Raw genomic sequence first — 15,911 nt, 5'->3', positions numbered from 1 at the left:
GAATTAAGAGGCTTATAGAGGACGCTAAGTCCCACTCTTTATTCATTAAAGATTAAAGTTGGAAATCCAACATCTAAATCAACCGTATGATGTTTAGGGATAATAGCAAACAAATTGGCAAAGTAGATTAACACTGATGGAATAATCAAAGTAAAAACAATATTGGCCCTGATTTCTGCAGACACCGTCTAATTTTATTTTAAGGTATACCTGCCGTTTTCTTATCCGCTGAAAAGGAAAGGGACGGATAATCGACAGGCATAAAAGTTATGCAACACACGTCAATCTTAGGCAGAAATGTTAAACAACCCTCTAAATTTTTACTTTAGCCAATCATAATCATCATAGGCGTCATACTTCTCTTTCTAACGATTTATTAAACCTACATAATTAAGTTTACAGCACACGTCAAACGGGCTGCGTACCAGCGAAATGCCTATTTGATTCGCTTGGGTTATGCATTCATTCGTACCTTTCCCTTTCCTTTTTCGGCAGATAAGAAAATGACAGGTATTGCTTATAATAAAATTAGGAGGTGTTCACTGGGATAAGAGCCACTGTTAATATTTATCGAGCCTTCTCTTCTTAAATGTTGTATGCTGGTAGTTCTATAATACTCTAACCGCCACGATGACCCTAACACACAATAGCACAGCAGTATATGTGTATATCGGTGATTTACTGTCCACAGAGAATGTCTGAAGAAACGTGCAAACAAATGGTATCGTACCAACAATAGGCGTGGCTTTGGCTTTTCTTTATCATTCCGATCATTTAACTGCGATTAACACGACTAACTCACACGAATTCCAAATTCGTTACAGAATATTTTCTGTAAATTAGATTCATTCGTGTTATATTTTGTTCGGTCCGTGTAGCGATTGACCATTTCTCGCTCGATGTCTCACTCGACACACACCCCAGACTCGAAACCATCCCATCGGCTTTCAATGTCTGATTCATTCTGTATTCTCTATGTTTTAAGTGTTTCTGTAAATTAAGATCTATAGACTAAGAACTTTAAGCATGTTTTTTTTTTAAACTACAATTGTAAATTTTGATTATAACAACTTTTGAACATAGCATTTAACATCTGAGAGTTAGTAATGTGCCGGCATGTTGTCGACTGTCTTGTGTGAGTGCTAACCGTGTGTCGATTTTAGGGCTCACATTCGCCGGGCCCGCGCGCCCTATCGATGGGCGTTTACCCTATACAGGCGATCAAGTCGCAGATTCTTGACCAGAGCGAAGTAAGATAACAATATGTGTCGCGCAACTGTCGATATCAATGTTAGATGCACCGCTTGTCACTAGGTGTTTTTATTTCAAGTCTAGCAATACGTCGGAATTGCTTCGTTAATTTTTATTTTGCGATCCCTGGTAAGTGTAAGCTAGAAATTTGCATGGAAACGATTTTTTTTTGTCATGATTGTTGGAACCTGAATGTTGCGTTCTTATAATGTTCCGTTTTGTAAAGTCTGTTAGAGCTATATTACATCTTTCAATCATTCATCAATCATGACTTACGGCTCAGAAAAATATACCTTGATACTGTCCTTACTGTCCTGTGATCATTATTTGATGTCACATGCTGTTTGTCAAAAGATTGACCACAGACCATGATTTTTTGGCAATCAGAATAAGTCCCATTAAAATTATGATCACGGTACAGTAATATAAGGTAGATTTTTATAAACTCCGTCGGCACAAATTCTGTCGCGTGTTTGAAAGATGTAACAGCGCTCTTAGTGTGCATTTGCTATAAATTTATGTTCTTATTTATACGAAGATATATTTTTTTTTACATATATCTGAAGCTGGCCCCTAAATAACAGTATAGGAATATGTTATATTCAAAGAAATGCGTGATATTACCTGCGACATTAAACGAATACTTCCGCACTAAAAATTCTCGAGAATTGTACTCTTTGATCAATCGGACGAATATTTCACAGTGATCGCACATGTTAAACAAAAATTCTGTCGATGTGAAATATGTAGAAAATGACGACGTAAACCTTTCCTTCTAGTTCAGAGCATTCTATGAATATCTACTCAATCCATTCGTCACAACTTTGCAATAAAGTTCAAATGAAATTACAAAAACCTTTTCAGGGTTCACCAGTTTTCTTTCGAAATTATCATATAAAAGCATGTCAAGTACCATGGTATTTATTGTCAAAAGGCAAAAATAGCGCGTTGCTTAGTTCAAAGCTTTTTAGAGTACCTAGACTAATCTGTTTAACTCCTACAAAACACCCAGAAAACGGTTCTATCTCTTAGATCAGGAGTAACGACATACGCTTCTTAGTTTAATCCAACCCTGTTGAAAACTAAAACAAATGGACTGAAACCCCAATAAATACCAATTCCCAAACACAGTTGTACCAAACCCGATGAATCCAAACCTATCGGTTTCAAATCCCGTGTCTTCAAACACAATGACCCTAAATTCTGTGCTTCCCAACCCAACCCAACACAACAACCCTAAAACCTATGCTTTCAAACCGAATGGTTCTAAACACAACTGCAGTCGTTCCAAACGCATAGGGCTTCTACTCAATTTGTTCTAAACACTGGCTCCAAACTCACTGACTCGCAGAGATTGCGGACGCAGCAACGCGTGCTGTGGTTCCCCTTGGTTCCATCTGTTCAAATCCCGTACTCCCAAACAAATCGGCCCCCAACCCATGGTTCCTAACTCACTGACGCGCGGAGCGTGTTGCAGAGCCCGCGGACGCAGCACCGCGCGCTGTGGTTCCCCTTCCCTAACGCTGTGTTCAGGGACCAGCGGACCCACAACTCCGAACTCAGACAGAAGGTGAAGTGGGGACCTTACTGCCACTAAACCGGGACTGTAGCACTTGGAGGGATGTCTCTCTTTGCCTTGATCATACTTTTAAGAAACAAATAACGGATGGTTTAGTAAATTAAAAATAAAGGTTTTTGAATCATCTTGTAGATTGAATGTCAATGTTGTAGTTCTGCCAACTTTTGACTGTTCGTATCGTCCCAATCTATGCTATTTCAATGTCAGTCAGTCAACGATCTTGTTCTCTTCATCGATTAGAATGAGACTGCCTATTATTAATTTTGATAAAATAATAAAGTACAGCATAGCATTATATGAAATATGGCACGCACTTTTAGCTCGGTGACAATATTACAATATGTTCAAAATGGCCGCCTATATTCAACATGGCCGATCAATTAAGTTTACAATGGCCCATTTTACTACTTGGTCAAATGAGATACTTTTTACGAAACGTGAAAACGGAAATTTTCTATTGGATGTGTATGTAAATACAGTTCGTTGAAGAAAAAATCTTTATTAAAATTTCTAATTAGACTGGCTTTTACTTTTAGGTTAGCATTTTATAAATTATCTTTGACCAAGTTGAATACCCTATCTTCTACTTACCTAGGAATTCTGGATACACTGTCTCTAATGTTTGACTGACTTACTCACTCATCAAGTCCCAGGAGTAACAAAAGCAAAGGGATCCTCGTGCAAAAGCATGGGAATCCTTTTTAGGTTGTAGGTGCTCACTAAGTTGGGATTTTGTGAAATTCAAACCCTAAGGGGGTAAAAGGGGTAGCAAAGTTTGAATGAAACTTCTATAGTTTTAATAGTAGGGTTTCACACGAACGAAGACGCAGGTAACAGTTAGTATCCTAATAAAACGAAGAGTAGGTATAAACATGTTTATTAATTATTTATACGTAAATAAGTTGGCATGGCAAAGAGAGATATCAGGGAGTAAACTATCGCCACAAATTGGTAGAATAACATGTTACACGTTGGTATTTGAACACCAGTATTGACAAGGCCTTTAGTAGATAGATAGCTTCCAGAACACAACAATAGTTAGATCATATTTTATATCGTATCACTAATGTGTTACAGCTGGTTTTACAATGAGAGATTTAATTTGAAAAAGTGGTTTTTAAATGGTTAGGGTCGCAAAAGATTATACTTATTTAAGTAAAGCCAACTTAGTACAGACCTTTCCATTAGTTTGAACTTGTTTAAGTAAACAGCGTTGTCATAATGGGAATATTTTAACTTTTTTCATACAAGAGAATTCATGAAAACTTCTCGCCAAATCTAACTACACAACCATCACTTATCCGTCAGTGTTTTAGCAAATGTCACTGCAACTATTTTAGTAAATTAAAAAAAAATCGCTTCTCATTGTGAAATCAGCTGTACGTTATTATTTATCTATACCCGTATGCTGCATGAATGTCCGTTCAGTAATTAGTTACGTAGTAATTTTTACCTGTTTAATTGTATTCGATTTATGTTACTTTATATACACAGCGCACGCGCACATAGCACTAGTAGTCGACTAACGACACCACTAATAATGTGACGTCTTTTATTGTTTTCCATAGATAAAGTAGATATATGTTAAGTTAGATCCGTTTTCTTAGATACTTTAAATATAAATACTTGTAAAATATAAGTTTTAGAGAGTTGAAAATGAATTTGAATCATTGTAAAAATAATCGTAATTTGTTTTTTTTTAAGTAACAACTAATTTGATTTAAAATGACAGCACGGTTTTATTGTCCCTTCACAATAGAGTTTTGGTGCCTTTGAAGTTCAATTTGTTGTTTTAAAATTTCAATCGACGTATGTTATATAAGACATACTTGTCATCATAACATGAAATGTATAGACTTCCTAAGGATTCGTTTTTAGAAGAACATAAAATATAAACACCTAGATATCAATTGAACTATACTTCATTAAATATATTATAATTTTCATGAACATTGAATAAAACGAGACGAAATATATTAAAATGTATAAAAATATATTAAAATTTAAATATATAATTTTTAGATTTAATTGCATATTTAAAATTGTGGAACGTTCTAATTTCAAAAATATTTAACTAACTTGATTCCCCGTAATCCACGTCGCCAATAAACTAAAGGCACCAAAACATTTAGAGCTACCCTCACCGACAATACAAATAAACTAATACTTAACCCGTATATTCCAGCTGTTCACGCTCTGGTCATGGCTCCCAGTCAGGATCACGATGTACCAGCCAGTGCTACTGTACACCACAGAGGAACACGGGTGTTCATTGACCACCTTCTATGTGAGGGTCGAACACCATGAGCCTACGTTGCTTATGATCAAGACCTGTAATAATGAGGTAAGAAGTCTTATATATTTATAACATTTATTTTCCACTATACCGTTACGCTTTTATTAAATTATTTATATACCTAAAGGTTGTCAGTCGCTTATATAAAAAACCAGACCTGTCAAATCTTCAGGTTAGAAAAGCGGACCCATCTGCCATCTAAGACTAAATAAGACCCAGAGGGGGTGAGGTAAATCTAGCTCGGCGACCGATACGATTTGGTACGGAGCGGAGATTTACCGTTCTGTTCTGTACCTACGTTTATTCTTTATTCTATGACTGTAACCAACTTTCAATTTACAATCACATTGACTACATTTATAAAAAATCTATCTACAAATTTTCAGGTATTCGGCGCATACTGTTCTACGCGATGGTTCGAAAGGAACCAAAAAGACGAGCGCGGGAACAGACAGGCTTATTTCGGTACCGGGGAAACATTCCTGTTTAGGTATGTCCACTATTTCCTTACTAAGGGGTCCATTACACGGTCAATCAAGCGTCAATTGAGGCTAATAATAAATAGGCTAGTTTCCAACAAGTCAAATCAGGGGAGTTAAAATGGCCACATCGAAGCAATTCATCTAAGAAAGCAATTTGACATTTGTGCATATGAAAGTAAGCGCGCAATGCAAACAAATGTCAAATAGCAATATTGCTTTCTGAGATGAATTTCTTCGATGTGGCCATTTTAACCCCCATGATTGGACTTGTTGGAAACTAGCCTATTGTCAGTCATGGATTGATTAAATACGTACAATAAATAAAATGAACTTTGTGTACTGTGTATGACGGTTTATGCCGAACAGCTTTTTTTCAGTCAATGCTGTATTTGATTGACGCTTGTGTGACCGTCTAATGGATCCCTAACACTAGAAAAAAGTAGTTAATATTAGTATTATTCGCTACTTGGCAATGTTAGAAAAAAAGTTACTTTAAAATTCATCCAATCGCGTGTATTTTTTATCACGTAATTTGCCTTGTGATTGGTCGAATTTAATCGTGTACAATTTTTGTTGTAATGTATTTTAGAAACTATTATTATGTAGTGAAAATCTATGTTTAGATAAATAATAATATGTCTGTAGATCTGCTACACAATTGAACGACATACTTATTTTATGTTGCTTTTAATGTTCACAGTAATTTATATGGTGATAGTAGAAATATGTATTTTAATTATTATTTTGTATCTGTAACCCGCAGCTGTTAAAAAAAGTATAGCTTTATAAAAAGAAAATGTATCGGTTCGGCCATTTTGTGTTAATTTTGTTTTTAATTTTGGGCTCTTCGGGTAAAAGGTAAATTGTTTCACGCTTATTATTATCACAGCATCTCATATCATAACACGTTCATGTATGTTTATGCATTATTTGATTGCATAGGTCTTTAAAATGCTTGCATGTTAATTTATGCTGTTGAATAGTCTGTGTTGGCTTGGCAATAACAAATAATGAAATATGCTTTTATTTTTACTAAAATATATACCCCTTAAAACGTAGCATGGTTAGAATGAGAGCAGGACAGAGTGAATGACAATGTACTATACATTGGCTAGTGTGAAAGAGAAGAAAGATTTGTGTGACTCTTACGCACGAAAAGTATACAGCTTAGTAAGAAAGAGACGAGATATATCTCTCTAATCATACTATTATAAGGGGTATAGTGTATCTTAAATATAAAAGTCCTGTATAAATACTAAATGTCATAGCCAGTGTAAATTTACAGTAGCTATGTATCTACCTGAAAAGTTTATAGTCAGTTTGGTAAATGAAATCGTCTGTTTCTTTAAAACTACTTTTGAAGCCTTCTTTTGTATGTAAACACATACAATACATTACCGAATAAAACCTACCGTCTTATTAAAAAAAAGAAGACTAAAAATACAAAGTTTAAAAAATGCGCCTCGAATGAAGTCGCGGATTTTAATGGAACTAAATGGGTAGTTTCCTAGGTCAAAGATAAATTATGAAATTCTTATTACTAAATAAAGAACCAACGTTTTATTTTTTCTATTTAACTCATTTATTAAATTTAATAAAGAAAAATTGTATAATACATTTTGTCACGTTTTTCTATGGCGCCACTGGTTGCTTTTTCATACAAATTCCATAGTAATTTCGTGTTTTGACGTTTAGTAAAAAGTTGGAAACTACCCTATTATGTACAGAATCTGTGACACTAGCACCGCGGCTGCAGGACTTATGTCGTGACGCGGACTATATTTTAAACCTGGTATTATCTTTATTAGTCTTCGTTTTATAATATAGCTTAAAGTGTCTAATTCAGTTTGAAATTTCGATGCCTCATAGTTGTCTATGTTTTGAACTCTAAACGAATAAATCACACGATTTCTTTAACCGAACAGATAATTATTTCCATTGATATAAACAGACCAATTTCGGCCTAAGATATAAAATTATAAGTATACATGCAAAGTTATTGAATAAAGCATCGCAAACTAAAAAAGTTTTTCAGCCTTAATGATAATTACATCAGTATGGTTCTAATGGATTAGGAGGTCTCAAAAGGTCACATCAAAACAATTCATCTAAAAAGCAATATTACAATTTAACATTTGCGCATATAAAAGTAAGTGCGCAATGTCAACAAATGTCGAATAGCAATATTGCTTCTTTGTGGCCTTTTTAACCACCCAGTTTGGTTATGATTCTTGATTTTTTTTATCCAAACATTTTTCCAGTTTGCTTTGGTTGAAAATAAGTTGACTCCTTAATCTTCAAAAAACCCAGTAATAACTACAACTGGGGTTTTGTAAATATCTCATTTTTCTCAAGTGTTTGTTTGAAATCATTTAAAATGCAAGTTTTGATTGGATCTGGTCTAATTTCTCCACCTCATTCACCAATCACCAATCCAGGACAGAGAATGTTGTCACCCACGTGCAGCCAGCAATGATGCCCTTAAAGGGAAAACAGAGATGATAGAAAATCTGTTTATGGACAGTTTTCTATTCGTACTTATATTCTGAATAGAAAATGAACATGATCCTGATGTAATTACTAGAATTGGTTATATGTTGTATGAGCCACGGCAGGGGCTTTTGGCGGCTCAATAAACCCTGATACCAGGGTTGATGAGGTTGTTAATTTACCTCACAACCCGCATGAGTAAAGTAATTTATTAACTTCAAAATGGAGTGAAAATGTCTTAATTTATACTTATCAGAACGCATTCTGCAAAATTTTGAAAAATACCTTTAATTTCTATTAAGTAATTAGGTGTATAACGTTTCGCCTAGTTTTTTGTGTTGAAATCGAACCTTAAACGGTACCTAGTCTAAATGACGTCTTTATTATTTGACCTCGTAAGACCCGGGTTTACGATACTATTATTCCAATGGACGATTTAATCATTTAAAAAAATCTTTAAACTCAACCATTGCTGACTGCACCATCATCTCGAATGTTCACCCTAACGGAATGTGTTCACAAACCAAATCACTTGCAGCCTTTACCCGGAGCGCGCGAAATACCAGTGGGTCGGTTGCACCGCCGCCGCCGGCGACAAGGGAGAGAGTCAGCAGGTCGCGCACGGCTCTGAACTCTTCATGGCCGCAGACAACAAGATGATCACGATTGGCGGAGGGTAGGTTATCTTTACTATCAAATTTTTCCAGCCTACATCCCACCAGAGCTAAGTACCCCTGGGTCGGCATGATCGAAGAGGAACAGGCTAAACAGAAGAAGGAAAAAGAAGAAGATGAAGAAGAAAAGGACGTGGAAGCAGACGAGAAAGGAGACGATACGAGGACTCCTCATGCGAAGTCGCTTTTCATGGCGGCTGATAACACTATGGTCACGATTGGTGGAGGGTATGTCTGGTTCACTTCATCGGTTTCTGAACTAATGCGTGATGCTTCAGATGTCGGCTCATTTTAAAGGGGTCTAAACACGCCACATTGAAGCAGCTCAGCTAAAAAAGCAATATTGTTATTTGACATTTCTTGACTTTGTGAACTTTTTTATATGTGGCAAATGACAGATTGCAATACTGCTTTAAAAACGAATTAGGTAGTTTCCTAGGTCAAAGATTAATTATGATATTCTGATTACTAAATAAAGACAGATCTAAAGGTGACAACGTTTTATTTTCTCTATTTAACTTATTTATGAATTTTAATAAAGAATAATGTAATAATAAATGCGATTTTGTCTCTCCTTTTTCCATAACGTCACAGGATGCTTTTTCATACAAATTCCATAGTAATTTCGTGTTTTGACGTTTAGTAAAAAGTAACTGATTTGACTAGTTGGAAACTACCTTATAGCATCAATGTGACCTTTTTAGACCCCCAGTCAGTATAAGATTAAACTCTTCATATTTTATCAGATTCTCTTGAATGGCATGTTATATCCTTCTTCTATTACTACTCTATATTCTATCAAAACCGTGTCTTAAACCCGAGTAAACCGGCGAAGAGAAATCGACCGTATCTGCTTGTCAACTTGTCAATTGTTTGCTTGCCCGAATGCACTGTCTTGCTGGTTTACTCGGCTCGTTTGAACTAGGCATATAGTATCACACTTCTTATAGTACTTTCATTGTTGCATAAACCAGACCTTTCAAAAACTCCTCAGGTGCTAATGACCGTGTTGTATGCTTACAGGGATGGGCAAGCGATATGGATGGACGAGAACATTCGGTACGGCAAGACGGACCGATGCTCGACGTTTAACAACCCACCGCTCTGCCCCAGCGGAGACTTCGAGATCCGCGTACTAGAAGTGTACGGCTTCTCCGGCGCGTAGGCCTCCAACAGTGTCCACTTATTCGGAGTGAAATAATCTCGATGTAACGTGTTTTACCAAGGTGTCATATCCCCGAGTGTGATATTGCATTGTGATCATGCCTACTTCGCGGAGCGTTGCGCGTTGGTAGAGGTCATCAGATTCCATCGAATTGTCTTCTAAATCCAAAAAAATCACACCAATCCCGCTGCTATATCACAATTTTAACGATTAAACTTAGCATAGGACTCGACTGCTATTTATTCATGGCAATATTTCAATGAAATCGATAATATGTGTCGTAAAATTTAGAGGAACTCACTTATATGCGATGTATTTGATTACCCCTTGCCGTTATGATCAGACTGTGTAGATGTATTCCTATATTTATTCGACTCACTAATCTATGTGTGCCCCGTAGCTACCCTGACGTAACACAGCTGTCCTTTAAGACAACGAAAACGGGGGAAAGTAGGTTGTTTCGATATATTTACTCGTGTTTTTAAATGTCTGAGTGTAAGTACAAAATGGATGTCTCTTACCTACTCTTGTTGGATTAAATACGCTTATGTGAAAGCAATATGTATCTGTGGGCCTAGCCGCGCGGTGGAGGCGTACGATTCCCAGTTTTGTTGGTGTCGTGGACATTCCAGTGACACACGACACGACCCCAGGGTCCTCACTCGGCTGCTAGCTGACTCGAGCGATCACAAAGTCGATTCGGGACTCGGGAAAAAATTACGAAGATATTTAGGTATTTCAAGACGCGATATTTTTATTTTATCAAACTGTTTCGGTCCAAACAACAGTATTTGGTATGTGTGGATGTTTATCGTCGCTTAGGGTTCATAGTTCGTTCATATATTCAGTCCGTATTGTTGTTGCTCACAAATGTACCAAAGAAATTGTTCGTAGAAATCGTCTTCCTGTTATACGTATCTGATCGGACCTCATATTAATTAGAATGTGGAAATTAAGTGACGTAGTTTACTAACGAACAAAGTATAATATTTATACAGACTTTGGGAAACAAGTGTCATGAACTTTCAAGCTTCAATTTTCGCGCATCATTATAGCATATTAACACTTTGGATGACATATCCAATATTTAGTACGCATAACAGGAACACACCTTTATAAACACGGTGATTATTTGATAAGTCACGCCTAGAATTGGGGACGCGAAGCGAGCGGAAAGCGGTTGCTGCAACCTATTTAAACTTGTACTTTTAGCGAGTATAAGGAACATAACTGAAGCCACGTCGCCAAACAATTTCTACTGCGAATTTGTCTAAGCGTCGCCTTGTCTAAGCAACGTGGCATTGTCTCGGCGAGTTATGGACACGGGCCACTTCTTATATCCCGTTCTCCCTCGCTTCCCGGCCCCGACCTCACACGCAATTATAGTATTATTTTACTCGTATTTTCGGAGGACATGTGCCAAATTGGACCATTTCGGGAAAATATTGCGACTGGATTGGTATAAATAATTTTTCGCGATTTTGTAAAAGTATTTACACCATATTTCATTTAGTTTAGCCTCATCAATTCATTGACGAAATAATATAAAAAATAAATGGATTGTTTTCCTATAGTTTGACTTATTATAAGTTTGTATAATTTCTTTTTTCAATACCATGTATTGTTTTGTCGATTCTGTCACAATTAATACATATCCCTGACAGTACAAAGGGGTTCGCCCGCGTTCATATCGACCGCGGTCTTCCGGCTACGATTTTGTAAATATGTTTTTTTTTTCTAAAGGTCTACTCACTAAGAAGGAACGAAGGTGTCCAATAATGCTCATCGATTCACACGCGACGGACCTTCGTTCCTCCTGTCCCAATGTAAGTGGGTACAGAACTTTAACGTAGCGAAACTGGGATTTGTCATAGTACTACATACATGTTTATCAAAAGCCTAAGACTTGTTTTAAATTCAGATTATTTATGTAATTTATTGAGTAGGTAACAAGTAACGTGTTATATGTATGTTATGTGTCTGTCTGCGGACGGCGGCGTTTGGTCACACGTTAAGTTTTAGGAAGCTATAATTTGGTTAAGTCGCGCGCGGCGCTCTACTCCGTCCTACGACGTTTAATGGTGCCTATTCGGGCGAACACAAAATTAAACTTATTTTAGTTTGACAGGTCTTAAGCTAGGGTCTTCACTTACAATAAACGTAAGAAAGAGATAGGACTAGATTTAGTCCTGTCAAATTAAAACTTAAGTTGGTGGTTGCCCGAACCAGCACCAATATCTATCATGTTACGACAAGCTATGTTTCTTCGCGCTGTATCTGGAAACTTGCATACGTCAACTACGAATAAAACTGTGACGTAAGCACGTTTCAATCCCCGCGTCGGAGTGTCACACGCGGTGAACGGAAATAAATATGGAAGCAGTCACTTTATATACTCGCTACGCTTGATTATCGACGCCAAAACACACTCGCAGTAGCAAAGTAATCGTATACTAAAATTTAATAAAAAGCACGTTAATGTCATTGATTTTATTTCGATATTTGTTTGCCATTTACGTTGTTTCGTAATTAAGTGGACATACCGGAAAGCGACAAAAACCAGGCGCCATAACAAAACTATTATGATGGTATTTTGTAGCCACGCCTCGCGTTACGATTTTCGTTGCTTCATTTTTGAGCCCCAAAAATGCAATGTTTGTTCCCGTTCACCGGTCACACGTAGTCGGTCCCGCAGTGGCGCCGCGCGCCCGCCCGTAGGCGGTTTAGTTTAGGCCGTCATCGACCGCAGGCGACTCGCGATATGTTGCTGTTAGCCAATTGTCGTTGATCAGTGTAAAGTCTAGTCTTTATTCTGTTTTTATTATCTCTAACGATATAATTAATTATTATCTAAATATTTACGAATTGATATTTAAATTTTTGTGCGATTTTGCCCCGATGCAGGGGCACGTAGGCTCGTGGTTAGTTAGTTTATAAGTACATTTAAATGTAAAGTATACAGTTATTAATCTCCATTGTCCTTTTCAGTATTTGTGGTGTACGTTTTTTTATGTGAGGAGCATATCATGTAAAATGACAATTGTGGCGGCTTGCAGTCGCGGCGTGGGTGCGTGAGCTTTGTTTTGTTATGTACTGTTACATTCGAATAGTTTTAGTCCGCCGCCGTGGCGACGGTGTAAAACTCGTTTATGGTAATGTAAATGTTGCTTTATAATGTCTACAAAATATATAATCCCATATACATAATGTCGTTTCTTTTCATATCCTCTTATTATTATTATTACATTAGATAAGAACAGTCATATCAATAAATCCACAATTCTTTCTGGATTTGTGCCTGGTTTATGACAATAGGCTTGTCCCCTATCAAATGGTGCTTAAACATAGAGGAGTGGGTGTAACTCTATACACCTCTGCCTACCCCTTCGGAGATACAAGCGTGATGCTATGTTATGTTCTTTTTGGAAGAGGCTGCATCACAATTACCTTCTAACCATGATACTATTAGAAGTCAGGGAAACTGTTAAACTCTTGTTAAAAAAGTGTTTAATTTTTTTAGAAAAGTGCCTACCTAATATTTCTGTTGAAACTTGAAAAGCTTATAAAAAATAAACTTTAGCAGTTGATTTTAATCACATTGCTTAAATGGGTATTTATTACTTATACAAATATGTACAAATACTAATGAGTACAAAAGATTTTCTATAAATTTTAAATTAATTAAATAATCACTCTCTCCATCCTCTGTGATCTCATACATTGGAATTGACATTATGGTGTGTGATGTTACATTATAGTGTCATTTATATTTTGCAGTCTCTACAATATGGAACACAGTGATGTTGGTGGTAAAATGTTGTGATATAAATTTATTAAAACAGGAAGGAAATGAAAGGGAAGCAGTCATTATCCTGCAGATTATTATTAGCTTATAGAATACAACTGTTTCTTTAACACTAGCATTGTCACTGACCATTCATTCATAATAGACACTCACTATGACACTTGGGATTGAGACATAATCTGTTGATGTTGTCCGTTAGTGTTAAAATATCAAGTCGATTAAGAATCCACATTGTCTTTTAATCTGGTTGTATAGTTTGCTGCTCTTTTAGAAACATTGTCTCTTATCTCCTCATCAGTGACTAAACTGAATATTTCTTCATAGTCCGAACCAATTTCATCTAAAACTTTCAGCAAGTTATTTTCTGAGCATTTTGCTAAGTAATTGCAAATCAATGTACTAAGAGGACACTTCATTTTGATGACAAAGTCTTCTAAGTCATCAATATCGTCTTCTTCGAAACTGCAACCGTTTTTATTACTTTTTGTGATAGATTTCAAAGTCTTCCACATGTTGTAACTAGGTGAACAATACTTATCAGGATCACATATTTCACTGAGTTTCAATATATGAACAACAGTGTTAGTTGAATCAATAATGTCCACAACATCCGTGTCAATTTCCTTCTGATCAACAAGTTTGTTTTCGTAATAACAAAGTACATTTGTGATGATCTTTACAGCATCTTGTTTACTGCCTTCGTAAATTTCAGGAGACTTATCGAAACCAACTAAATTTAAAGTCAGTTGCAAGGTTATATCAAATATTCTTTCCAACTCTTCCTTTTCACATGCATCCTTATGACTTGTGGTTACTTCTGTGAAAGCTGTAGATAAGGATTCCATTGCTTCCGGCGTCACAAAATGAGTAAAAAACTGTAATCTGAATTTCTCGATATTGCAATAAGAAGTAACTGTGTTGAAATTTTCTAGAGCAGTAACCAACAGCTCCTTGTGTGATGAATTCTTCAACATAAAGTACAGAGCATTGGAGTAATCGACGGATTTAAACAGAGTCAGCCAAATCAGCAAGTCGTCTTCGCTTGCTATGAATAAGCTGGAACTTACAAGTCGCAGCACTTGGATAAGTATCAGGCTATCGTCACTCTTCATATACTCCAATAAAGAAGTCAAAAAGCTGTCCATTTTCAACAGAGTAGCCACGGCTTCCTTCTGACAACACATGTTGCCTACAATACCGATGATTATTTCAATAAACCGCGGGGATTCGATATCTGGCAACGCAAAGTTGAACAGACTAAGCACATCGTGTTTTAACAGAAATAACACGACATCTCTCTCCGCTGTCATGTCCCAAAGAGTGCAAAGATCATCTTCGAATGATTTTTCTTGTATTTCATCCTTTAACGTGTCTTTGTTTGCTAATTTTAAGAGTATTTTTAACACGAATCGTTCACTATAAGCGGTATCTCCTATAACGTCCCCGGTTACTGGAGCCGGGTTATCTACTTCCTCACCTTTTCCATTTGATTCTTCTGGTTTCATTTTGATCTAACATGTAATATTTTTATTAACAGAATAATAAGGAAAGGCTAATCAAACAAAACATCAATAATTATCAAGCAAGCCGTCCTCAGTTAACGCAGTTTGACTTGACTGACATTTGTTTGACATAAGAAGCTAATTGTTGCTATTTCATAAATATCGCATAAATAAATATTGCTTATAACATGCAATATAAATTTCAGAAATTGAAAAATATTGTTTTTTTGGATTCTAGAATAAAGGCCTAAAATTCCAGAGTCATATGAATGCGACTCATTGCCAAAACCTAAAGAAAACTTTGTTGTAGTTAAATCATAAAATATTACGGACTTTCGACGCGTAAAATACACACGGGGGAACCCTCTCGCTCTAGCAAATAACGATTCTGAGGGACAGAAAAGGATAGAAGCATAGCAAAGTGCGGTGAGGCGCTGACAGATGTGGTTTAATCCTTAGAGGCCAAATTTTCATTACTTTCGCTGTTAAACGCAGTGTGAAGACCAACCATAGAAATGCGGTAATACATTAAAAATCAGTCGGAGATAAAAGACAACTTTAATGCAGTTACATGAGGAACTCTGTTCCTACTCGCAGTTTTAACAATAAAAAACTATATCCTAGAGATGTACATAATAATGTGTACTTTTAATACCTAAGTTGAGAC

General features: G+C 36.4%; 2 protein-coding genes across 6 annotated transcripts in view; one reads left to right on the top strand and one right to left on the bottom strand.

Moving 5' to 3' along the window:
- LOC126370347 (GTPase-activating protein skywalker) overlaps positions 1-13,144 on the top strand; it is a 121,968-nt gene extending 108,824 nt beyond the window's left edge. Inside the window, exons 9-14 of one of the 5 annotated variants that reach the window (XM_050015207.1) lie at positions 692-721; positions 1,164-1,250; positions 5,016-5,174; positions 5,513-5,616; positions 8,637-8,774; positions 9,796-13,144. In XM_050015207.1, the coding sequence (XP_049871164.1) occupies positions 692-721; positions 1,164-1,250; positions 5,016-5,174; positions 5,513-5,616; positions 8,637-8,774; positions 9,796-9,937 (660 nt within the window). In that variant the 3' untranslated portion in view covers positions 9,938-13,144. Of the gene's footprint in view, positions 1-691; positions 722-1,163; positions 1,251-5,015; positions 5,175-5,512; positions 5,617-8,636; positions 8,775-8,805; positions 9,001-9,795 lie in introns of all 5 variants that reach the window. The other 4 variants (XM_050015191.1, XM_050015196.1, XM_050015193.1 and 1 more) reach the window with 4 other exon arrangements.
- Positions 13,145-13,520: 376 nt separating this feature from the next.
- Positions 13,521-15,340, bottom strand: LOC126370538 (uncharacterized). Its single transcript, XM_050015437.1, has one exon. It carries the CDS (start codon positions 15,245-15,247, stop codon positions 13,961-13,963), a length of 1,287 nt encoding a protein of 428 aa, XP_049871394.1. The 5' UTR covers positions 15,248-15,340; the 3' UTR covers positions 13,521-13,960.
- Positions 15,341-15,911: the final 571 nt, after the last annotated feature.

The sequence above is a fragment of the Pectinophora gossypiella genome, chromosome 1 (genome assembly GCF_024362695.1).
Source record: "Pectinophora gossypiella chromosome 1, ilPecGoss1.1, whole genome shotgun sequence".
Classification (NCBI taxonomy): domain Eukaryota; kingdom Metazoa; phylum Arthropoda; class Insecta; order Lepidoptera; family Gelechiidae; genus Pectinophora; species Pectinophora gossypiella.
Note: the sequence above shows the minus strand (reverse complement) of the source record. Positions and strands in the feature narration are given on the sequence as shown.

Excerpts from the sequence above, each read along its gene's own strand:
- LOC126370538 (XM_050015437.1), bottom strand. The coding sequence starts at position 15,247 with ATGAAACCAGAAGAATCAAATGGAAAAGGTGAGGAAGTAGATAACCCG.